We start from the raw sequence: 27,027 nt of genomic DNA, 5'->3' as shown, positions 1-27,027 counted from the left end.
AAACAGGATTCTGTCAAAAAGAGCAATGAATACAAGGCATTAGACTCAATACATATAGAAGTTGTGTGACTTGGAGCAAGTTGCTTGCCTTCTGCGGGCCTCCAGTTCCTCATCTCTGGACTAAATGGTCGCTAAGAAACCGTCAGTTGAGTCAAGCTAACTGCTTCAACAAACAACCCCAAGTCTCAATAATTTGATACAATAAGTAGAATAAACGATTTATGCAGTAAAGCTTATTCATATCACAGTATACAGGAGGCAGCTTCTCACCTGATGACTCAGGAATCCAGGCTTCCTCTATTTGGTGGCCCCATCACCCTCCAGGCCTGAGTCCCTCACCAGACACTTTGTATCCAGCCAGCCAACCAGTTAAGAGAGAGAGGGTGGTGGCTGCCTTTGTATTACTGGGGGGCCAGCCCCAGAAATGGCACGGAGCTCTTCTGCTCACATTCCATTGGCCAGAATGAGTCATGTGGTTCAGGCTCAGTGCGCGCAGCCTGGGAAATCTCACCAAGCTATGTGTCCAACGGGATGCATCCGTCCGGGTGAACGGCTGACCGGTTAGTGAACGATTAACCAGGCTGAACCATGGGCCCTTCTAGTAGGACCTTTCCATTATTTTTTTATTCCAGCTCAAGAAAACTTTTAAACATTGGGAAAGGTGTGCAACCAAATTAAATGGTTTGTTTTTGCTCTCTGTATGTGTTTTATTTTACGACTGTGTTTTTGTGTTGCCTTTAAACGAGAATGTCTTCTTCAGGAAACAGAATGGACACGCATGATACCACTTAGTAATTTGAGGAGAACGTGAGGAGCGGCAGATGAATGCAGCTTGCTGGACAGATGAGACTGCCATCGTTTTATGAAAGCCTAGCCTATAGGAATATATATCTGCCAAATTCATTAATAAATAGGGTAGTCATACCTCAAAATATTTTTTTTCAGTTTTTCTAAATAATTTGCCACAGAATCTCTTTAATGGTACTTCTCCAAGTAAAAGTGTTTAAAAAATCTGAATGAGGGGCGCTTGGGTGGCTCAGTCGTTAAGCGTCTGCCTTTGTCTCAGGTCATGATCCCAGGGGCCTGGGATCGAGCCCCGCATTGGACTCTCGGCTCAGCGGGAAGCCTGCTTCTCCCTCTCCCACTCTCCCTGCTTGTGTTCCCTCTCTCGCTGTGTCTCTCTCTGTCAAATAAATAAATAAAATCTTTAAAAAAAATTTTTTTAAATTAAAATTCTGAATGAATTAACAAAAAGGCAAGAGAGGAGATTCTTAAAGTCAGTGGTTTAGAGCCAGTGGCAAGTAGAAGTTACACCTCCTGAAGATCTAATGGAAATTACTAGGAAAAATATGACACCCACTGTGGGACTCCAAATGACTTATTTTGGAAGCATCTATATTACCTAAAAGTAGTATGACTTCACAGTCCAACTAAGGCCAAAATTATCCCTTCAAAGAATCCAACATGCCAGCTTCCCGCAATCCCGAAGACACAACTTCACAAGCACAGCCTGATCCAGGAGATTGGAAACTTGAAGGGCCAGAATTGCTTTGCACAAACTCATGTAAATACTTGTGAAAGCATCGTCCTTCCAGTAAAGTCACTGGTGCATATTTTGCAATCATGAAAATAATCGCCTTAAAAAATTTTAATAAAATGTGGAGAGAAAAGTTTGTTCTGAAGAGAATTATCTCTACAGATTTCATGTGTGTAACTAGAAGAATGATGTCTTTGTATGAACCTATAAATGACTTAGCTCTTAAGTTTAGAATGCCTCACTCTAAGAAGTTATGCCGATTCTAAATGGATCTGCTTTATTCATTGTTCAGATTTTTATGAAGAGGAATTCCACAGTTGATACTGCTGTGATTTTGTCCAAACTTGGAAATGGCCATTCTGTAACTAAGCTGTCACGTGATAACGCTAAAATCTCAACCACATATTGTAATTTCAGGAAACCCGTCATTACCTCACGTCTCCCCACAAACCTCTCCCCTAAATCCCTCAGCTTTTTTTTTAAAGATTTTATTTATTTATTTACCAGAGAGAGAGAGAGAGAGAAAGAGACCACAAGCAGGGGGAGCTGCAGGCAGAGGGAGAGGCGGGCTCCCCGCTGAGCAGGGAGCCCGACGTGGGGCTCGATCCCAGGACCCTAGGATCACGACCTGAGCCGAAGGCAGACGCTTAACGACTGAGCCACCCAGGCGCCCCTTTCACTGTTTATTTTTAAAGGTTAAGGAAAAGTCTATCCTGGGATGAAACCTCAGGCTCAAAATACAAATTTACATAAGAAAAGAAATAAAAAAGACATACCACTATATAAATAACTGGGGAATGATTCCTTCACAGACTTTGGGTGAGGACGTTATTAGGAGAGACCAGAGAAGGAAAAAAGATATATCAGGCACATTTGATCTATGACAATTGTTGTTCTGGAGACTTCTTGGAGCACCTCTGGGGGAGCAAAAATGCCAACTCAGACACATTTCTTCCTAAATTTCAGTGGTTTGTACTCTATTGTTAATTCTCACAAAGACTGTTCTCAGTCGATATATAATTAGTAATTATACAATTAGTAATATCTTCCTTACAGTGCTCCATGCATCACCTTTGAGTACAAAAAAAGGGTAACCTAAGAAGCTTGGCCTTCATCTACTAACTGTGAGAGTTTCTTCTTCACCTAGAAATTGTTGAATATTTGGTAAAAGTGTAAATGCTGTGAAACACAATATTCTTCATTCTTAAGTTTCACAGTGCTTTAATTAAAAAAGATATGCATTTGGGGGCTCCTGGGTGGTACAGTAGTTAAGGATCCTACTCTTGGTTTGGGCTTAGGTCTGTTCTCACGGTCATGGGACTGAGCCCCACGTCCAGCTCCATGCTCAGTGTAGAGTCTGCTTGAGATTTTCTTTCTTTCTCTCCCTCTTCACCTCCCGCTCATGCTCTCTCTCTAAAGTAAATAAATAAATCTTAAAAAAAAAAGGATATGCATTTGGTCATGTGGAAGCTGCCTATGACCACTCTATCATGGCCCCATATAGGCTTCTTCTTTTCTCTGGCTAAGTGAGCTTAACTAAGGCACTGTGGTTTAAATAAGCAGAGTAGCTCATTTCGGTTTGCTGGTACAAACACTATTTTCAACATATAGGGATGTTCACCTTTTTTGTTACAGTGTATAATTGACAGTGAGCTTCCTTGGCAGCAAATTAGGCATTTCACATTAGCTTTAGAAGTGCCATCGGGAGTTATGATGCGAAAACTTCTCATACCAAATTGAGCATCTTCCTTCAATGACCTGGTTTGGAACCAAAGTACTCAGCGTGTATCCTGAAACTCTTATGAAACCAGCTATTGTGTTTCCTTACAATTACATAGTAGCTGATTTTACAAGCTAACCAAGGAGCCATTGTACCCTAATCAGAAGCAGGTCATTGGGGGGCATGGAATCTCAGCTCAATATAATGAGTTTAAACTGCAAATTCTTTTTAGCACTGATTAACTGCTGAACTCCCAAATCATGGAGTTGGCACATAGCTCCTGAAGCCTGAAACCTTTAAAACCCTATGTCAGTGTGGAGAAATTTCTAGTTTTCTCACATAATGGTGTGTATTTTCCTCCTTTGCCTTTCTAGAATAATATGAACCACATATTTATAAGTAACTCTCTCTCTCTCAAAATCCTCCTGCATTTTCCAAGTTCTTGAATAAGTATTAAGAGACTCTTTGGGTTTTCTTTTAATCCCAAAGCATTGTAACTCATACATTTGAATTTAGAGATAGGAAGTTAAAATCGTGCTTGAGTTAATTTGCATACATTATCAGTGTCTTGACTGTATGGACGATTTGAAAGTGCTTTATTTTGTTTAAGTGAAGCAGATAAAAAGTGTTGAGAGAGGAAAGAATAGAATACCAAGTCATTACTTTATGTAAAGTATTCCACCTAGTGTTGCACAAAGAAGAGTTCTGTGGCATGGGATGATAGCCCTCTGCTAGTACAGCAATGTAGGGAAACTCATGTTTAACAATTTTATGGTCTCTTTATTAAGGAGTCCTACATATATATTAGTTTCAGTTGGACAAATCCATCTGTGTGAATGTTTGGATATCCATAGCTAAAAATGGCCTTTTTCCCATTAATCCAATTCAAAGAAAACTTTTCTTCATAATCAATATATCAACAATAACATAACTAACATTTATTAACAGGAATTAATTACTTTTTATGCCAGACACTGGACCAAGTACTTAACAAATGCAACAATGTGAGGACTTTTTTCATGATAAGTCCCTTGTGTATCATAAAGTTGAAGCCATAGGAGACTTACATTGCTTGGCGGGCTCCAAATACTTTCAGTTTCTAGAGAAACGAGCTGGCTGGAAGGCATGGCACCACCTAGCGGTCAGCTCTGACAGGAACGTTGGGCATTATGGCCAGAGAGGAAGCAGGAAGGGGAGTGTGAACCGAAGGGATCCAGAGTGAGAGAACTGAGAGAGAGCACCTTCATTATCGCTAATGGAATAGAAAGGGAGGGGTAATTTTAAAAAGTCTTACTGTAGTTTATCAATATATAAGCTTTAAGGTTCTTGAAAACACAAAAGAATAATTATTTCTTAAGAATTGCAGTTGACTCTTGAACAGCACAGGTTTCAACTTCATGAATCCACTTATACGTGGATTTTTTTGATAAATACAGTAGTGTAAACATATTTTCTCTTATGATTTTCTTAATAACATTTTCTTCTCTCTAGCTTACTGTATTGTAAGAATACAGTATATAATATTTATAACATACAAAATGTGTATTAATCAACAGTTTATGTATTTGTAAGGTTTCTGGTCAGTAGTAGGTTATTAGTAGTTAAGTTTTTGGGGAGTCAAAAGTTTTAAACGATTTTCCACTGGGAGTGGGGGTGGTCGGCACTCCTAACACCCAATGGTGTTCAAGGGTCAACTGTACTTTTGGGTGCTATACATTTCTCTTAATGTCTGCTGTGGCCAACTGGGTCTCCAAGATTTGTTCAGTTTACATTTATATGTAAATGTAATATAATTAATCCTTAATCCTCAAAACAACTTTAAATATTATCATCATTTTTAAAAATTTTTATTTACCTGAGAGAGAGTGCACGCACTCGAGAGACGGGGGGGGGGGGGGGGAGAGAGAGAGAGAGAGGTAGGGGAGGGGCAGAGAGAGTCTTAAGCCAACTGAGCTGAGCTCGAGCCCGAGCCCGACGGAGCCCTGACTCAGGGCTCGATCTCATAACCCTGAGATCAGGGTCTGAGCCGAAACAAAGTCAGATGTCCAACGAACTGTGCCACCCAGGCACCCCACCATCATTTTTCAGAGGAAGAATGAGAAATAAAATTATTTAGGGGTAAACCATTCAAATTCACCAAATTGTTTATCTCATCATTACCTATTTATCCCAATTACTATGCTTCCCAAGGTCACATAGCTAATAAGTGAAAAGACTAGGAAAATCCCAGCTCTTAGCCATTATGCTTTGCTATCTCCGAAATGGGTCCTCTCCACCCCACCCCCCAACACACATAATACCCAGAGAAGAGGAGTTTTTGTGGTGTTTCCTATACCATAGTCTCAGTGGTTGAGCTCTCCAGAACTAGAAATTAAACTCTAAATTCAAGTCTCAGTTATTTGACATGTGCTTTCTGCATCAGAAGTGATAGTATTTATGTAGAGGAAAAGACGTCTCCTCTAAGTTTGTCTTCACCTCAAGGCTCAGGGTGAAATTAGAAAAGTTCAAAATCATCAGTTTTTTAATTAAAATCTCATTTCTGTTTCTAAGTTATGCAACAAGCAAAGGAAACATATTAGCTACTGTGTTACCCACTTAGGATTTCAGACCAGCTTCAAAAATGTCTTTAGATTAGATGGTAGTGAACTCCTAGACTTTTTTTAGTTGAAAACAAGGGCCCCCTTATTCAAAGCCTATTCTTTCTCCAGAGCTTTCCAATGCTTCTTTCTGTCTTCCACCTGCCTTTGGTGTCATTTACTATTTCTTGGTACCTCCACTTAAGTCTACAAGAGAAAGAAGCAGATCAGAAATAAAAGTGAGACCTATTGATTTGCTACTTGCCATATCATATGACAATTATTTATGGTTTTGTAAAAATGGGCTTTTTAACGATGTGAGTTATGTGGGAGTATCCTCCATTCATACTCTATCCCAAACAGCCACCAGTACTAGTAATGTTGCTGTCCAGACAACAAGATAAAATATGTGATGTTTCCTTTTTCTGAATGAGGACACATGTTCCTTCAATCTGCTTTGTGACTTAATCAATGTGGCATTATTAACAAAGCAGAGGATATCATGAATCACTTAGAAAGAAGAGCCTTGTAATTTGCATCTCATTTCCCAATTGAGCAATCAGCTGTAGATAACATTCCTACCAGAGCACTTTAGTGTCTTAGGAGATTCCAGAGTTGAGAGGACATTTGCAGACTCACACAGGGGCTTGTAATTCCGACCTGCAAACCAAGTAAACCATGAGAATACCTTCCTTGGGCCACTGGGCCACTGGTTACAGTTTAGGATTCCTAAGCCTCTGTGGTGGGTTCCATTCCCATTTGCTTCCTTCCTACCTCATAGTAGTTAACTTCTTGGTGGTTCAGTCTCTTGAAAAGATCTTGAGAGTAAGGAAAGCTTATCGGCAATGCCTCACTATTACTGAAAAACCAATCAGCTTCTAAAGGTGAGGCATTAGCATCCTATGAAAGTCTAGGCCCCAAACCTTATCGTCATAGTACTGTGTGTCAGAATTCAGAGACACTTTAATCAGTGGGCAGAAATAGATGAAACAAATCAAAGAGCTTGTAGCCCTGCTCAAAGAAAATCCTAAAAGCAAGAAAATTTACTACTGGGGAGTTTAGGAACTTAGGAAAAAAATAAGTTGAATGGGCAAGGTCAGGTATGAGCCTTTGAAAGCTCTTCTAGAATGTCTTCATTCAGCAACATAGACAACATTAAAGAATACAGTGGCATTTTTTACATCTATAATCACCATTAATTTTAGTACATTTGATTTCTGTTTGCAGTTCAAGCTCAATAGTAGAATTTTGAGAACTTCCTTACACAGTTCTTTTTTAAAAAGGACATTGTGAATTTGTTTTGCTTTTTTGTAGCAGATTGTCTGAGTAATAAGAGACCATTTTCCTTCTGGTTCTCCATGCCAGTGAGCAGTGTTTTTTCAATGTAAGGGTCCTCCCTCTTAGTTCCCACTGGACTTACAGAGTGATAGAGTAAGTTAAGTGGTTAGGACCGGGGAATAAAAGAGGAAGAGAATTTATGCAGAAACGTTTTAAACCAACTCCGTATAGCTGAGAATGTGTTTCTTTCCTAGTCCACAAGGTTATAAAGCCTTACCTTATTTGTAATAACCTTTTGCCAAGACATGCCCCCGGTCTTTCTTGCCCACACTTGGCTTCTTCTGTCCTGGCAAACTGAAGGTACAATTCTAAGATCTGAGTGGGTTGACCCTCAGCCTTCTTTATTTCTCTCAAGACTTTATTGCAATGACCTTCATTCCTTGTTTTATGTCTGATTTAGAACATTTTATCATCCCAACCTGTATTACTTCAGTCTTTTTTTTTAATCATCCCCATTAGAGATTACCAGCAGTTCTGCTGTCTAAAAGTTTTAAAAATTTCATGTGGGAGGGATTCAAATTGGATAAGACTGTCTTCCTCAAAACATCCAAAACCTTTGAGTCTTCCAGTTACTGGAAAAAGATACGAGATCTATAAACATTATCTATTCAAAGGTTGTATTGTGCATTTTTTTTCCATGGGGGTAGAATGTCAAGAATGCATCATTTTTCTGGAGAGATCTGTAATTCAGAAAAGGCTAACAAAGTGCTTGGGTAACTTAGTATCATGAGATTTGGGGATCTTCTTTGTGGCAGTTATCAAACCTTATGCTAGATTCAGTTCCACAATATGTCAGGCATTTAGTCTTTCAGCTCAACTAACAGCATTAATTGCTGGAGGAGGCACCTAAGGCAACTTCTGATTCTGTGCAAGGTACCCAGAGAGTCAGGGCACCTGGCGTCTGGTAGGGTTCTGCCAGAACTCTAACCTGATGCATGGATTGGGCAAGTCACCTCATCTCCCTGGATGGCAATTTCCACACGTGTAGGCAGAGTTGGACTAACTCAGTGGTTTCAACCTTGACCTGGGGACCTGGTCCTACCCACCACCAACTGGAAGAGACACTCTGGAGTTGGTGCTCTGGAATCTGATTTACTTAGGAATGCTTCTCAAACATTCTACTGTCTCCCAGGTTACAAATCATTGTAGCAGACACTCTTTAGGGTGACTTCTGGCTTTAAAATACTGGGTTTCCATTAAACTAATATTCTCTGCAATTGGCAGAATCTGGATCAGCATGAAGTGTTGGTCAATAGAATGAATATATCATAGTACTCTTTTAAAATACGTGCGCTTAATGCCATATGCAAATGAAATGACTTAATCAGAGAGCCTATCACAGTAGTGCTGGTTATATGATGGATACTTCTTACCTCTAGGATTGCGATAAAAATTAGTGGACATAATGGCTGGGAGCATTTTTCAGGATGCTTGTCACATAGTGAACACTTAATGAATTAATAGGTGATAGGATGATAATAGCAGTGGTGTTGGTTATGAGATCAAAGTATGCCTCACAGGCCAGCCACATCAGTATTGCCTGGGAGCTCATTAGAAATACAGAGTCTCAGGCTCTACCCCAGACCTCCTGAACCAGAACCTGCATTTTAGAATGAAGTCCCCAGGTGATTTGTGTGCACATAAAAGTTTGAGAAGCACTGATACAGGAAAACAACCTTGGGATTCAGCAACTTGACAGAAGTCATGCTACCAGTAAGTAAACCAGGGAGCTAGGAGTCACACCCAAATCAAAAGACGCTGAGGCCAGTTTCTTCTTCCTACACCTCAGAGGGCACCTCTGACCTGAAGCTGTTCAGGCTTCCTAAATCCCACAGGGCTTTTTGTTCTCTCATCCAGGCTGTAACTGAAAGGCTTTTTAAAAAACACATTTTTGTGTCTACCACAGTAGCAACAGCACTGTAATTTGGATTTTCACATTTTTAATTATTCAGCTGTTTTATTTGTCACTATTTAGGGAATTATTACAAAACTTATGTCTACAATGCTTCTGATTAATGCATATTTAGGCAACTAAGCAGATGTAGAATGGGTTGACTTCTTTGATAAAATTAAACATTGATGAAACATGTATTTGCACAGCAATAATGATGCCAGCATTTGTATAAATAATAACACATCTATTTCCCTAATCATCTAGGAGAAAAAAAAACAACAACAGTGAGAGTTGACAGAATTACTAAATATGTCTCACTTCCTAGGCAGATCATTTTTGAGTGTAAAGGTTTTTTTTTTTTAATGTGAATAAAGTTATGCTAATTTATAGCATCTATTTACCACTTTAAAATGAAAGAAGTGTCTGCGCAAAAAACAATGTAGATGAGACCTGAAGCATGTTTCCAGGATATATCATAAGTTCCAGAGCTTCTTTGTCCAGCATGGAAAGCTGCATGTTTTATAATGGACTCCTCCACAGTACTGTAGTTTGATTTTATATAAGATGTAGTCTGAAGCCCAGCTGAAGTAATTCTACAACACACATTTGTTTTTCACCTTTTAGCATCTCTGATATTGGGGTCTCTCTTATCATTGATGGCATGTCCCAATTTGATTGGCAGGATTTTTTTCTTTTTGTAATCAATGGAATCTTAAATTTGATCAAACAGGAGATCAGGATCCCCAGTGAACTTAATTGTAGTCCACAAGAAACACCATGGTGAGGAAAACAAATAGGACAGAAAGGAGACATCACCCCCACCCGTATTCAAGTAAGAAGGGGAGGTGAACAGATGGAAAGAAATTAGATTAAATAAGAAAAGATTCCACAGGTTTCTGTTTTCACAGAGCCAGAGAGAAAAATCACAGAAGACATGAGAATTTAGCAGAAGGGCAGGAAAAGAGGAAAATGGGAGATGGAAAACAAAAGGGGAGCTAATAAGGCATCAAGATGGAAAATATAGCCAATACGTCCACTCTTTTGATCATTTCCTAGGTGTGACATTCAATTTGCTACTCCCTTTTCTTAGTCCGAACACTGGTCAATAGAGCTCCCAGAAGCTGGGCTGAGGGAGGCTTTTTCTGCATATTTTAGGAGGTGTTTTTCCTTCTGGCCCATCCAGGTGGATCCATCATCCCCCACACTTTCTCTCCCCTGCTTCCTACATTTTACCCAGTCCCAAACCACCTGGGAAGGCTTAAATGATCCTCATGACTTCTGTTTGTTTGTTTCCTCTTGCAGGTGATATCAAGATTATCGAACAAATCTACGGTCTCACAGGTATGGCTTTTTCCAAAGAGCAGAACATTTATCTAAAATCTGTAGGATTTCCAATAAATCTGCCTCCCACTTCAGGGTCTTATGTATTTATTTTCTAATTTCCCTGATACACTTCCCAATGAAATGTATTGATTGACTTTCTGGACTTTGGAACAGAGAAGTATTGAAACTCATCTCTCTATTTAAGGGTTATATGGTCATTGAAAAGTAGTCGTCACCAGAACCTGCCAAAAGTAGTAAGATCCTGAGGTATTGATCTTAAAAATACATTTATTATGTTTAAAAGTAGTAGCCAAATGTTTTCTTGTAGACTTCCAGTTGGTGGTGCAACATGAGTATCCATGAGGTATATAAAAAGAAATGGTTCAGAGATATTCTGGAAGTGGTTTCACTTGAACACTTAAGGCAGTTCCAACTTCTAAGAATCCTCCAATTTCACAGAAAATTTTCCCAAGAAACAGTGATTTATCAGACTTATTACCTAGACTTGGACTACCAATAATCCTGGGACAAGAACTCTATGAAAAGCTCTTTGCCTTACTCAGTACTCTCCTTGAAGAGGAACCCAACACCTTTCACACACATGTATACCCACAGACACACATACGTGCAGAGAAACACATATCCAATTACATAACACATGTCAAAGACATTGATAATTTACTGAAGATAGTTGGGGCTGTGGGGGTGCAAACAGGGTTTACTTTTAATACTATTGAGAAACTTCTTAACAGCCCTTAAAACAAAGTGCATTCAACTGAGTTTATGTCTGGCAGTAGCTGTCTTTTCTTTCTCATCTCTACAAAATCCCTCCTCAGGAGCTGGCAAAATGTTATTATGTTTCAACTCTTCTCAACAGGTCGCCTTTTGTCACAACTACACCCCTTTGCCCCCAGGCCATTCCTATATTCTCTTTCTCATGAAGAAAAATTTAGCTTTCTTTTGGATTTTCCAATTTGAATTCCTCACCCCTTCGTAGCACTCTGAAAATGAAGATTCCCTTCTAAGAATGCAACATCTTTAACTTTCAAAAACATCATTGTGTATAATTAAGGTTTAGGTTCATTTACAATAACAAAACCACTAGAATAATAGGGGCTTCAAGGCAATAGATATTTATTTCTCTCTTGTGGACAAGGCCAGAGGTGGGTGATATAACTGTGTCAGTAGGGTCCTGAGCTTTCTTCTTTTGGATTCATTATCCTCAATGCATGGCTTCCTTTTTTAAGATCTTCTCATTATCTAAGATGGCTGCTGGAGATCTCTCCACTTTATCAATAGTCCAGACTAGAAACTAAAAAACCAAAAAATATGAAAGTGCAGCATAGAGGCTCCCCTCTTTCCAGACGTCTTCCTAAAAGTTCCTTTTAACCTGTCCACTTGCATGGTATCTCCCCAGAACTTTGCCTCCTGGTCAAACCAACTGGCAAAGGAAGCAGAGAAAGGAGATCTTTGGGCAAGGTGCATTGCTAAGAGTTCTGTTAACTAGCAAGGAAGGGGACATTATGTAAAAAGAGGTAACCAACACTCTCTGTAGCACCTGCCCTGAGGCAAATGTTTCCATTTTCTTCATGATCATCATCATCACCACAAGGGCAAGCATCTATTAAGTACTTCCACTGCACATTGCTAAGTGTTTTAACGTCCATTATCTAATACCTATTTCCTCACACTGTTCCCAATTTACAGGTGAGGAAACCAAGGATTTAAGCAATTATATTACTTGACCAAGTAATAAGTAGTAAGTCTCAGGACTTCTAGGACTGTGTGACCAAAAGTCTATGCATTCAGCCACTAAACTTTTTTCTGCTTCCCTTGTCATCATGACAGGTTTGATTGAATCTAGTCACCTGTGAGTTCGAAATGGCTATATCCCAGTAGAATGTCATGAGCTAAATTAGAGATTCTTGTGACTATGGGGATAAAAACCTCAGTGCCCTCATGGAAGCATTTGTCAGGGGGAAATGAAAGGGTGGGTCAGAAGAGAAGGGGGAAATCTGTAGTCGAATTTTATGGCAGTGTATACATGGGTGAATCCAGCTACGCAAGGGAAGCAAGCGTTTCTGTGTAGATGGCCTGAAGAAAGTAACCGGTACTCCTGCATAGAGGCTGCATGTGGGACTAGGTGTTTAAAAATCTAATAAATTTGGCTCCTCTCTGCAATAATGTTAGGAGGAATAGTTAATTCTTCGTATAAGTACCATTGACTGCCTTGATCACAAGAGTCAATATCTAAGCAACTTGCCCAAGGTTCCAAGTCTCCATGATAAAATGGAAGTATGAAATTTAAACAAGCTTGTAGAAGTACAAACACTATAGATTATTAGTCAGAGAATTCTCCTAGGGCCAGCGGAGCCTCCTTGAACCAAAGGAATGATTAAATTGCCAATACAAATGTAAACAGAAGTCCAATTAAAAGAATTCACTCATTGTTTTTCATTTCTTTGATAAGTTTGTCCTGTTGTGTCTTTAACTGGATGAGCTAATTTTTCTATTCTACAGTGCTACCAAACAAATGTTCCCCCGCAATTCCACGTGGGTCCAACTTTTGTTATAAGCACAGAATTTTAAAACACTGTGAAAAGCAAAAACAAGTAAAAGCCAAACCATAACTATCCCAATAAAAAACTAATGGCTTCACCATTAATTAAAATAATCATATCTAGTTGGAAAGATGAATCTAATGCCATTTCCTCAAGAAATTTTGAGCCATTAAGATTAAAATACAAGAAAGCTTCATGAGTAAACTAACTATTTTGCTTAGGTTGGCCTAAACCGAATGAATCGGGCTATTGCCTGTAAAGTCACCACAGGTTCAAGTTCATTTTTTGTTGTTGTATCTATCATTGTAACTGTTACAGGAAAATAAATATATACCAATAAACCAACTGTTTCTTAAGATGATGGAATAACCATGACAGCTCATGAGATTTAAATAGCACTCTTAGATCTGTTCAGTTTGTTGTCTTATTTCTCTTAGAAATTATTGATGAGCAGGTAGAAGCAATTGTATCCTCAAAAGAGAATGAGGCACAGAAAAATGAATGACCTTTTGGAGCAGGGAAGCCACATCTGGAGCAGAGCAAGAAACACCCACTCTCATAGTGACTCCATTGCAGGCCACTCGCTTAGCCTTTGCTGTCCTTTCTGCCCTGCCTCTCCATCATTACCTCCATTGCCTTTACCCATCCTCTCCCTTGCTTCTTATTAGTCCAAAAGTTTGAATGACTCCAGCCAAGAATCTAAGATGGGTTTAGCAAGACTTCTCCTTCCCCTCCCAAAGTTCTCAAGGGGAGCAGACCAAATGGTTTGCTCCATTTCCTGCCAACTGACATCTGAGAATAAAAATAACAGGAAGCAGAGTAGCTGCAGATGCTGCTGATCTTACTCCATCTATGTGATCCAAAATAGGAAAGATTTTTATTCTCAAAGATAACATTTTTCTGGTTGATCTGCACATAAAGTTCCACTAAAGACCCTATGAAGACCTAAAACTGAAAATGTCCTAAGAGCATGTCACCATATACTATTACAGATGACAGGCTGAGTAAAATCTGGATGCAAACCAGGTAAAACGCATGTTTCACACAGCTCCCCACCAAGACAGTTTAAAAAGACCAAGAGAGGCATTAACAGGCTGACACCAAGATAGCAAAGAGGGTAAACCTGGGGAATATCTCAAATGGGGAGACACTGAACCCCTGAATAAATAATAGCAAAATCTGCAAAGTCTTAAGTTTTACTGAGAAGTAAGTTTCTAAAGGATTTGACTTTGCTTAGGTGGGCCCACCAGCATGAATGATCAACCTCTCAAGCGGTCTTCGTGATCTGTACTAATCTATGTTATCCACTGATTTAGTCAGAGCCCAAGGGAAATGGCAGCATCAACAAAAAACTCCCGTCCATTGTGGAAGATGAAGAGGAGGAGGAGGAGGGAGAAGACGAGGAGACAGCCTCCCTCTCTCCCATCTACACAAGGGGAACATCCTCTGCATGCAGTAAGAAGGTTGGAAGCAATAAAAGCTATCTAGGCCTAAGCTTGAAGCAGTTGGCCTCGGGCACTGTGCCATTTCACTCACCTAGCAGAATCTCCAGTTCACCTTCCCCCCAAAACAAACAGGAAACTGACCCCCCTAACCAGGCTAAAAGGAAAGAGAGAAACTTGAAATTGCAACTGTCAGCTTTGAATAGCGCTGGACCCCCAGACCTCAGTCCAAGGTAAGAATCACATCATGCAATTCTTTCCTAGTGAAAAAGGCTGCCTTTTGTCCAAGTTAGTACCTAGCTAGTAAATTATCGAGCCTCCTGGGCCTCTCAACCACACAGGGTCCTAGCCAGACTTCTTCAACTTTCCTGAATTTTGTGTGCAATTTTTGCTTCTACATGGAGGTGTGTACAGTATGAGAATAATTAGTGTTATTTGTATTCTCAAAAGGGTCCATTAAATATTCAGAAGTCCTTCTCTACTCCTATCATCCATTTAGCTCTACCTATTATCATAAGTGTGTATTTCTACATTGTAATTTTATAATTTATAGATTTAAATGAAAATAAAAGATAGAACAAGGCCCATTGATGTGATTCCCTCAATGCCTGATCTTACCAAATGTTTTATGGAACAATAAGTTAAAATCATAAAGGAAATGAAGTGTTGATGTTCATTTTCAATATTATTTTTTTCATCATTGTGGACAACTGAAGCTTGGTTTTATTTCTGGCCTCTTCTGTATGTAACATGGAATGGCTATACTTTTAATTTTAAAAATTCACTTTAGGATTAACTAGAGGTGATTGAGAGAGTGAAAAATCCTGACGCAGATAATGTGAAAGGAGTAGTCTATGGTGAATACAAGCAATAGTAAAAAATCACATCATAGCTGAGTAATAAGTAGAAGCAAGAAAAAAAAAATGGAACGCTTCCTATGTGCCATGTTCTCTGCTAGGTAATTCCACATTCACTGTTGCATTTAGTCTCCTCGGGAAATCAGGAGTCCTGTAAGGTAGTTCATATTATCTGTACTATGAAGATATAAGAATTGAACTATTTTGTCCAAAATCTCAGAGATTAAGGTTGGAAATCTGGATTCAAATTCTGTTTTTCTACTTGTAAAGCAAGTGATATTTGTCAATATATTTAACTAGTCATTTGAAGGACACAATTTATCCATTTAGAGAGAATATTTTTAAAAATAAGCAAAACAGACTCAGTGAAAAGTAGGTGGACATTAAAGGTTCAGGAATTCCGTTGAGGATGGTAATTTAAAAACGTTGCCTTATTTGTCTCCTTCCTAAATTTTTAATAAGAAGAAAGATGGAAAAGAAAGGTTTATATACAATTGATCCTATACTTATAAAAAGATTTTGAGAACATACATCAAAATGCTGACAGTAGTGATGGATTACAGGTGATTTTTATTTTCTAATTTTTGTTACTTTTATGTTTAAATTTTCTACAATAGACTTAATATTTTTTAAATAATGAGTGGGTTAGACATTATTTAGCAAGGGAAGAAGACTAGCCAAAGTCTTAATAGTCCTTTATATGTAATTCTTTAACTCTTGGTTTTGTCCAGGTTCAGAGTAAAGGTGTCATCAAAGTTATTTAATGTGATGCTATAATCATTAGATTAAAACATGTTAATTCTAGATAGAGTGGTGATTTAATATGAATTCAGATAAAAGGACTTCTGTAGCTTAAGGCTTTGAATCCTAGAATAAATAAGATTCTAAATTCTATAGTATTTCTATCCAACAGAAATATAATATGAGCTAAAATTGTGAGCCACAAATGTAATTTTTTTTAACTGAGGGATGATTTTATTTTATAATTCAAACTTACAGAAAAATGATAAGAACAGCACAAAGAAATCCCAATAACTGTTGCTCAGCTAGACAATTTGTTAATATTCTCTCCCATTTGCTTTTCATCTGCTCGCTCTTGCTCATTCTCATTCTTTCTTCATTTTCTCTCTCATGATCTCTCTTTGTTCTCTCCATTTCTCTCTCTATTCTTTTTTATTTTTTTTATTTTATTGTTATGTTAATCACCATACACTACATCATTAGTTTTTGATGTAGTGTTCCATGATTCATTGTTTGCATATAACACCCAGTGCAAATGTAATTTTAAATTTTCTAGTAGCCACATTTTTAAAAAAGCAAAAAATAAATAAATAAATAAAGTGAAATTTAATTTTTTTTAAAGATTTTATTTATTTATTTGACAGAGAGAGAGACAGCAAGAGAAGGAACACAAGCAGGGGGAGTGGGAGAGGGAGAAGCTGGCTTCCCGCTGAGCAGGGAGCCCGATGTGGGACTTGATCCCAGGACCCTGGAATCATGACTTGAGGCAAAGGCAGATGCATAACGACTGAGCCACCCAGGCACCACCTGAAATTTAATTTTAATGATATATTTTATTTGACTCAGTATGCCCCAAATAATATAATTTCAAATGTAAATAATATTAAAAATTTACTAATAAAACCATTTCCATTTTTTTTACTCAAATCTTCAAAATCCAATGTGCATTTTATTCTTACAGCATATCTCAATTTGCATGAGCCACATTTCAGGTGCTCAGTAGCCATATAAGCCTAATGGCTACCATAATGGATAGCTCAGCTTTAGAGTATGTAGAATTTAGAAACTAAGACAGTATTTTTAAGTCTTCTGGAAATACTGGAATCTGGGGTGCCTCGATGGCTCAGTTGGTTAAGTGTCTGACTCGTGGTTTCAGCTCAGGGCATGATCTCAGGGTCATGAGATCGAGTCCTGAGTCAGGTTCCTCACCAGTGGGGAGTCAGCTCTGGATTCTCTCTCTCCCTCTTCCACCACACGCCCCCATGTGCACTCTCTCTGTCTAAAATAAATAAATAAAATATTTTTTAAAAAAAGAAATATTGGAACCCATAAATATAAATGCACAACTAACCAATGTCCTTTATTTTAAACAGGATTGTTGATGGAATTGAAGATGGAAACAGCAGTGAGGAAAGCCAGACTTTTGACTTTGGCTCTGAACGCATCAGGCCAGAGCCCAGAGTTTCCCCTCCTCTAGGAGGTAAGCTCTATATTTAGCCTTCTATCAAAGGGTGATATATCTTTTTAACTTGTAATGTTTGGCATAGGCACTTTTTTGCATTTTCTACATGATAGAATTTTACCAATGCCATGGAACAATTCAACTTGAGTCTGTGCCATCTCCAAGTTATTAAGATATAATTTGTAATTGTTCCTCTATCCAAGCTAGATGTTCTGCCATTTACCAACCAAGGTAAATGGTGTGTCAGGAGACTCAAATTTCTGCTATTCATTAGAGGGTGACCTTGTTTTCTTATTATGAATGCAGACTAGTCACAAAACCAACATTACCCAGAGGAAGAGCTGTGTTGGTTGTACACTGTAGGAATATTGGTTATTTTTAACCAACTTATTGATGAGAGATTATGTACGTGCATTTTGTCAGAGAATAAACAACTTCAGCAGGATGTAAGAAGGTTGGAAATGATGGAGACCTATGTGAAGCACTACCCTCTAGTGATGGTGAATTAATGTAAGGGTACCCCCAAACCTAACCCAGCCTCCTCTCTCTCCCTTGCCTTCTTGAGTTCATTGCCCATTACAAGGAATATATCAACATAATGAAGGCCAGAAATGATAAGTAAATTCTAAAGAAGACACACCTGTAGTTAATAAAGAGAGAATAATGAGCAAGCATAGGCTATCCAAAACAATTTACCAGCAAACTACCAGATGAAAGCTAGCAGTCCCCTGCCAACTCTGTCCTCCCCTTCCCCCTCAGCTCTGGGATCCTTATGTCAGGATCTGTTACCGGTTAGTGAATATGTCCATGAACAAAGCCAAACCCAATAAAAAATTTTGAATGTACAGTCCTGGGTGTGTGTCTCCTTTTGGTAGAATACCAGTATTCCATCTCAATCAACAATCCCACTTCCTGGTAATTATCATCTTCTAGGGAAGTGGAAGGGTCCTTGTAAGTCCCTGGGGTAGGTGGGGGAGTGAGCAGAGGAAAGGAAGACAGGGAAAGAAGGGGTGCAGATATCAGTCAACAATCCTGATTCATTCATTCAGTTGACTTACCTGTGTTGATGTTACTCTGGGGAAAGAGGCACAGAAATCATAGTTACAGTCACACTGATGTATCTGCTATGAAAGTTGATGGTAGGTTCCAATTGGAAGTTTTCCTTATTGACTAACCTAGACCTGGAGATGATACACAGAGCCTCACCATGTCCATCCACCTATTTCTGGTCCCACCACCTCCTTAGCCTCCTCTTCTTTTCCCAACATCCACCCCTACACTCATGCACTCAAGCAACAAATTTTCTTGGCTCTATCTCCTAAACCCTCAATTCTAAGACTTTGTATCCTTACTGCCACCATACATTTCTTTGCCACACCCATCTCTTGCATGCATTGCTACCAAAGTCTCTTCTGTGGTTCTGCTCTCCATACAGAGTAAATTTTTAAAAATACAAATTTATTCTTATAACTCTGATCCTATACTTAAAACCCTGAGATGGCTTCCTGGTGCCCTTAGTGTGAAATCCAAATCTATTGCCTAATTGTTTTCTCTTTTCCCAGCTAGACTCTAAGCTCCATGAGGGTCAATTATATTTTTTTTTCATTGCTCTCTCCTCTAAAGGAGATTTAGCCTACTGTATATTTTCTCTAGTCATTCATTGAATTAATAGATTAACTTTGCAAAATTCTTTGCAAAATGAGCTTTTACTTTTTTGTTCCACAACTTCTTTACCCATAATTTACCAGAATTAGGGTATTATGAGGGTCACATCATTTTATATAAATACATTTAAATAATAAATATAAATAAATTATATATATATATTCCTTTCCACTCCAGCTAGCAGCAATTCATATATATATATATATATATATATATATATATATAAAAAATTCATTCCTTTATACTCCAGCTAGCAGCGATTCATCTATACTTTTGTCACTGACAGAAATAAATGTATTTGGAAGAGTAAGGTAAAGAAAAAGTGGAGATAAGAGAACCAGGAAATGGGAGATAGTATCTTTTAGAGCAACAAGGGAGGAGATAGGAAACCTGCAGTGGAGTTTAGCACCTGAAATAGAAGTGGGGGGAAAATGTTCTCATGGGCACAGGAATTAATATTTGGGGAAAAAAGAGGAGGAAAGAACACCCTTATTCTAGGGTTTAGGCATTGACTGTGATATGTTTTTAGAGAATGGTCAAAAAAGAGAAACTGTGCCATCTTGGAACATGGTGGTGAGGAAAGGGGAAGTTCAGGGGAAAGGAAGATTTGCCATGGACACATCCAGTCAGTGTGGTCACAGTCCCCACCATGATGTATGCCTAGGTTCAAGGAGTATATCAGGCACGATCCAGAGGATTACTAGAAGCATGTCCAATCCCAGGGAGACAGAACCTACAGTGCACAGGCGTCAGGCAAATGTAAAGGTAGTAGCTTAGGCTTCCTTCTCCGTTCCAACTGCCCCAATCCTCAAATATGAGGTTTATTGCTAAAAGACTCATTCTGAGTGTGTTCTACTTTTCAGACCCAGAGATTGGAGCTGCTGTTCTCTTTATCAAAGCAGAGGAGACCAAGCAGCAAATAAATAAACTCAACAGTGAGGTATGGAGCTTTCTTTTTCTTTGGTCATGCTGGAATGGTAAGATCTATAAATCCTAGTTACCAGCAAAAGCTGGTATGTGCTTTGGTGTCAGACCACCATGGCTGAATTCCCGCTAAGCCTCATATGAGTTATGTGACCTTTCACAAGTTACTTACCCTCTCTCATGCTCTATTTCCCCATGTATAAGAAGAGGACAATAATTATGCCTGCCTTATGGCCCATTGTGAAATTGAGATAGTATAGGCAAATCATTTAGCATAAAGTTAACACTAAATAAATGATAATTATACTAATTAGCATCATAAATGTATTGACACTTGATGTAACTGGTGCTTTTTCGCTTTTTTCATGTAATTTTTAATGAGTTAAAGCAAGATAATTGATCCAAAGATGAATGCTATTTCTCAGAGTAATCAAATGGCCTGAAATGCTCTTCCTTTCCCTGACATATTTTTGCTGGGTAACTTTAAGCACTTTACCTCTCTGGATCTTACATCTAACCATGTAAAATCAGGTAATTTTTTAAACAACTTTATTAAAATATATTTTACATATCATAAAATTCACCCATTTCAAGTGTACAGTTCAATGATTTTTAGTAACTTTATTGAGTGGTTCAACTGTCACCATAACAGTTTTAGAACACTTTTACCACCTCCCAACCCCATACCCCCGCCACCCCCTGACAACGAGACTTCTCATTGCCATTTATGATTAATCCCTGTTCCCATATCCAGCCCTAGGTACCCACTTACCTACTTTTTGTCTCTTCTGGCCATTTCATATACATAGAGAAGGTAATTTCTGAATCACTGTCCTAATTTGGGTGCCCTCCCAAAAAAATTTAATTAAAAAAAAAAACAGATTTGAGACAACAATTTGGATGCAAATAGTTTATTTGGGAGGTGGTCCAGAAAGCAAGGAGTAGAGAACTAAGAGAGATGAGAAAGGAAAGCACATAAATAAGGGTGTGCTGATGAGATAATTGACTCTGTAAGCAATTGGGTCTCAATCCTGCTGGGACATTCAAAACTGTTCCCCATAAGACGAGGAAAGGGGGAACTGAGGGTGGTTCCTGAGACACTGACTCACTAGCTCTTCATGCAGGCCTAGCTGTGGAGGACACTCAAAATGTTCTTCAGACAGGAATATGCAGGAAGACCTGGACCTGTCTTTGATGACCTTCAGGTTGGCCTAGGGCGAGGACATGTGGACAGGCACAGACAGTCCCTTTCTAGGACTAAAGTTTTAGATTATCTGATGAGATCTTAGCAAAAATGTAACCAGTTACTGACATTGATGAGATTTGTGAAAAATGAAATCATATAATCATAATTAGTTTTTCTTAAACCCGTGTGTCTTCAGTTTAGTGAAGATTTACGATTTACTACCATCTCTCCTTCTGCGCCCACTCTCTCTGCAAGTGTGACTGTAGCTAGCAACACTTAAGAGCTCCAGGGGGCAGACTAACAAGCTAGATAGGAATGGAAAACTAAACAGATTGAAACTCCTTAAATCACAAGGACTTGGCCATATACTGCATTATCTAAATAACCTCTTGTTAAGAATCCACCAAACAAAACAAAACAAAACAAACTAAATACCTTGTTGGAGAAACTTCTATTGAATAATTTCCTTTCAAATATTGTTCTTGGCTAAAAGCACCCATTAATACCATTTGAATTCTTTTCCCTCACATTTGAGATCATTTCATGGTTTTAAGAATTGACTGACCAATATCTTAGCTCAAAATATTGGAGTTAGTAATTATTCTGGGGAAAGAAATGTATTTATATCTTCACCTTTTGGAATGTACATAATTTTCCCAAGTCACAGCTGTAAATCCACACACTGTATGATTTTCCTTTGACAATGTGAGCCCATGGTAGATAAATTAAAACAGATAACCACTTGAAAAACAAAATATTTCCCCAGTGTGATTTGGTATTCATGATTGCTTTTCTAGTGAGATGACATAAATCTTTTTATCTCACCATATATTGAAATAAAAAGGGCAAGTTAAAATACCAATGGCCCAATTATTCTTCCCTAAAGAATTAGTTTTTCCTTATAGGAAATATCTGATTTCTTCATGGTTGAAGCTTAAGTAAGAAAATCTTATCCTTTACACATAATTTAATTTGTAGTCTTGACCCTTTGGTGCATTAAAACCCACTGACGGGCAGAATGAAAATACAAATTGGTTTCAAACTGTAAAATTATCTTCCTTCTAACCTCCTACTTGTTTTTTCCTCGTATCTCCTATAATGTAGCAAAAAAAAATCTATCTTTTAAAATCCAAGCCTAATTTTTCCATTTCACTTGTATCCTACTGCTCACCCATGTGATCATTTGATTGCTTTATTCTTCATTTATTCTATTCCTTGTTAGTAGTAAGCAGAGAAGAATTGATAATGAACATGGAATGTACTGCATAATAGTGACTCTTTAATAAAAAGGTCAATCCCCAGTATATGTGGGGCGTGTCAAGTATTGTATCCAGTTTGAGAACATGGCAACAACCTCATTCTGATATTTGCTTAAACATTTAAGATATAAAGAAATTGTTCATTGATGTGTAGATTTCATAATTAGCTGGCTAAATACAGAACAAAAATCAGAAAAAGAATAATGTTGGTAATAACCTACATTCACAGAACAGTGAAGAGAGTTTAAAAGATGTAGGGCAGCAGCTAATATTAGAACGCTTTTGAAAACATTGCCATTGCTTTACGGCAACAAAGAAAGAGTGCAATTCTAAGGAAATTGTTTAAAAATAACAACAAACTGTCACCGTGGGGGCCATGGGCTGTGTAAGACAAATGCCCCATTTCTGAAAAGGTTTGTAGGTAAGAGTTAGAATATTTCCTCATTTCTGAAATCTGGCTGGCCCAGAAAGATACTGTGGCGAAGCCAACAAGGGGAAGCTGTGCGCTCTGCCACAGCGGGCTTAAGACATAAAACACACTAGTAGAGAAAGAGAATAAGCTTTGGAGAAAGAAAAATATTCAGATCTCTATTCATAAAATCAACTGTCTGATTTCAGCAGAGTGTTCACCTTCCATAAGTTCAGATTTTTCTTCTCTCAAGTGGTAATGATAAAATCTGCAATACAGGACTGTTGCAAAGACTTAATACCATATATAAAGCACCCAGCATGATGTCTTCTGTTAATAAGGGGTCAAACACTCATTCTCTTCTTATACAGGGTTATACTTCCATTCAACAGAAGGCAACTCTCAAGTTAGCACCCCCTGCTCCCTCCTGCCCAGCGCAGAGTAGTAGGAGAGAATTAGTCTCAGTGCTTATGGGGGAGAAAATGAAAATGAATGGATTTAAGGGAAACATTTGATCATGAAAATGACTACTTTTTACCTGAAACTTTTCTTTTGTTATGAAAATGCTCAATATAAAATTAGAATAGAAAATGATAGGGCAGGGGTGCCTGGGTGGCTCGGTCAGTAAGAGTCTGCCTTTGGCTCAGGTCCTGATCCCAGGGTCCTGGGATTGAGCCTGAGTCATGTTGGCTCCTTGCCCGGCGGGAAGCCTGCTTCTCCCTCTCCCACTCCCCCTGCTTGTGTTCCTCTCTCGCTGTCTCTCTCTCTATCAAATAAATAAATAAAATCTTTTAAAAAAAGAAAGAAAATGATAGGGCAAAATGTTTATATTTTAGTGCATTTTAGCTAAATAGTTTGATGGGATAGGGTCACTGTATTAATGTAAAGAACACTTGCTCTGTAAGACTTAGAGATTTAAGGGCAAAAACACCCAGTATGCCACTTTAACAATGCTTCATCATTACCTGATATTATACTAAACATGTAAATAGCAAAATGATTATGAAACTAAGCAGAAAAGAACCTGCCAAGCTTAGTGGAAACAAAATCATAGCCAAATCTTCATTTTAAAATGAAAGAATGCAAGTGGCTTGTTAAATCATCCTTGTTCACCAAAGGGCATTTTGGCTGGAATGCTCTGATCGCCACTTTTTAGCATTTTATTTTGTATGTACACAAAGGAACCAGTTAATATTAGACCATTTTAATCAACCCCAAACCTTAACTATATTCAGAAGAATGAAATGTATATAATAACATTTCTAAACAAAAAATGGGCTTTGTAGAAACAACTTACATTGACCTTTTAAAGGGAGAAGACTGTCTTTTCATACTATTTATTAACTCCTTTTTTTTAAACAACTTTCCTGAGATATAATTAACATCATATAATTTATCCACTTAAGTGTATAATTTGGGGATGCCTGGGTGGCTCAGTTGGTTAAGTATCTGCCTCCAGCTCAGGTCACGATCCCAGGGTCCTGGGATTGAGTCCTGCATCAGGCTCCCCACTCAGCGAGGAGTCCGCTTTTCCCTCTGCCTGCCTCTTCCCCTGCTTGTGCTCCCTCTCTCTGGCAAATAAATAAATAAAATTTCTATAAAAAAACATTAAAAAATAAAAAAGTGTATAATTTGAAGGCTTATTTAGTATGTTCATAGAGTTGTGCATTCATCACCATCATCAATTTTAAAACATTTTATTACCCCACAAAGAAACTCCATATCATACAGCAGTCACCCATAATGCCTGAAGTTCCCCTACCCTCAGCCCTATGAATCTACATCCTCTGCCCATAGATTTGCCTCTTTTGAACATTTCATATAAATGGAATCACACGATATGGTCCTCTGTGACTGGCTTTTGTCACTTACTATAATGTTTTCAAAGTTCACCCATGTTGTGGCATTTGTTTTTATCCCCAAGTAATATCCCATTGTGTGGATATACCACCTCTTGCTTATTCATTCATCAGGTGATGGACGTTTATGTTGTTACCACTTTTTAGCTAATATGAATGATGTTGCTGTGAACATTCATAAGACATTCACACAAGATTTGTGTGGACATGTTCTAATTTCTCTTGGGCAATTAAGTGGAATTGCTGGGTCGTATGGTAACTCTATGTTTAAACATTTGAGAAACTGCCAGACCGCTTCCCAAAGCAGCAGTTGCACTTTACATTCAGTAGATGAGGATTCCAAGCTCTCAACTTCCTTGCCAATGATTTTTTATTTGTTATAAGACTTTTTTATTATAAGCATACTAGAGCGTATGAAGTGGTATTTCATTGTGGTTTTCACTTGCATTTCCTTGATAGCTAATAATATTGAGCATCTTCTCATGTGTTCATTCTTTGAAAAATTGTCTATTTGGATCCTTTACCCACTTTAACATTGGGTTGTCTCTTTGTTACTTAGTTGTAAGAATTCTGTATATATTCTAGATGCAAGTTATGATGTGCATTTTTCTTCTCCCATTATTGAAGTTGCCTTTTTGTTTTCTAAACATTTTTCTTTGAAGCACAGACATATTAATTTTGGTGATATACAGTTTATCTATTTTTTCTTTCATTCTTTGTGATTTTGAGGTCACATCTACGAATTTGTATCATGAGATCAGTGAAGTCTCCTTCAGTCAAAGAAATAGAATCACAGTAACGGAAGTTGCTCCTTACCTAAGAGTTGCTTTACTACTTTTCTAAATGGCTATGAAAATTTAGAGTTCTATTAATAATTCACACAGGGAAACCTACATGAGTAATACATGGTAAAGGGTAGTCCTCAGTCCTCCGAATTAGTGTTATTATTATATCTTCTTGTTGACAATTGGTTCAACCAAAATGCACTGACAGAATCGCCGGACCATTCCAAGATCTGACTGTACAATCTTTTCTTCCTCATCATGATCACATATACATTTTTGACCATCAATTCTCAAAAGCAAAATAAAAAGAAAGGCTGTACATTCACTTTTTGACATAGAAAAACAAAATCCATTTACCTGCTGACAAACCATTCTGCATTTTTCATTTTAAAACATAAGTATTATCGATTATAATGCTATATTTTGTGGACATTAGCTTTCTAAACTGGAATATACCCAACTATTTAATGATTTGCAGGACACTTTTGGCTTATTTTCAGTTCTTGAGCCTATATGCATAGGTAGATTTGTACCTCTCATGAGAGATTTACTGATAATACATACATACATACATACATACATATATACCCTAAAGAATAGTGAGGATCTCCCAAAAGAAAAAAAAAATATGCCACTCAAAATTTATCCTGTGAAGTGTGAATTTAACATGGATATAGGTTTTAGATATTAGCTATTTTTGTCTTCCTGGCCTGTGGTTACTTATATATAGGCCTTTTCTTATTTTGAGTAGAGGGACTAAATGGACATATCAGTAAGGGTTCAAGGAAGACCAATGCCACATTCCAAATGGGCAATTTGAGCAGGGTCGAATAAAGAGAGTATTTACAAAGAAGTTAGCTGAGTGTAGGGAAACCACAAAGGATATTGCTGTCCCTCCTACTGTGGGATAATAACAACAGAAGTTCACTACAACTCCTAGGTCTGAAGGTGTCAGAGTAGAGAGTAGTTATACAATATTGAGTCTGAGGAAGGTGGGTGGGGAAGGCCACCTGAAAGGAGCTGTGATCTTTTGTTGGGACCCTCTATGACCTTCTGCCCACCTCAACCCTGCAGGGAAGCAGCCAGAGGAACATATACCCCGACTTCCCTCTCCTACCTCTCTTCGATCTGCTGATGTTCTACAATGGCCAAACCCAACCAGAAGCCAAAGAGCCAATGAGCCTGTTGATGGAGTTCATACATGTCAGCCTCCAAGGAGCAGAATTGGTTGGAAAGTGGATCTATTCTAGGAATAAAAATGGGAAATATTCAGTAAAATGAGTTACTGTATATTCAAGCACGTACAGAAAATGTCAAATGAATTTTAAACAATTGGTTATTAATTACTTATTACTAGTAATTAGCCAGTTAGTGGTAGCTAGTTATTAACTGGCTACTAACTGATAGCTTCAGAATAACTGGTTATTTTTTAAAAAGATGGATATGGGTGTTTCCCCACCCCCCCATATTTCCTAAATAATTTGTAAGT

At 38.1% G+C, this 27,027-nt stretch overlaps 1 protein-coding gene across 1 annotated transcript in view; it reads left to right on the top strand.

The window, feature by feature from the left end:
* The window catches only part of KCNH8 (potassium voltage-gated channel subfamily H member 8), a 367,066-nt gene that overhangs the window by 324,361 nt on the left and 15,678 nt on the right, over positions 1-27,027 (top strand). Inside the window, exons 12-15 of the mRNA XM_027585610.2 lie at positions 10,368-10,406; positions 14,266-14,624; positions 17,363-17,469; positions 19,980-20,056. Coding sequence (XP_027441411.2) covers positions 10,368-10,406; positions 14,266-14,624; positions 17,363-17,469; positions 19,980-20,056 — 582 coding nt within the window. The remainder of the gene's footprint in view (positions 1-10,367; positions 10,407-14,265; positions 14,625-17,362; positions 17,470-19,979; positions 20,057-27,027) is intronic.

Source organism: Zalophus californianus, chromosome 1 (assembly GCF_009762305.2).
Source record: "Zalophus californianus isolate mZalCal1 chromosome 1, mZalCal1.pri.v2, whole genome shotgun sequence".
Taxonomy (NCBI): Eukaryota; Metazoa; Chordata; class Mammalia; order Carnivora; family Otariidae; genus Zalophus; species Zalophus californianus.
The sequence above is the reverse complement of the archived record's forward strand: the minus strand, read 5'-3'. Positions and strand labels throughout refer to the sequence as shown.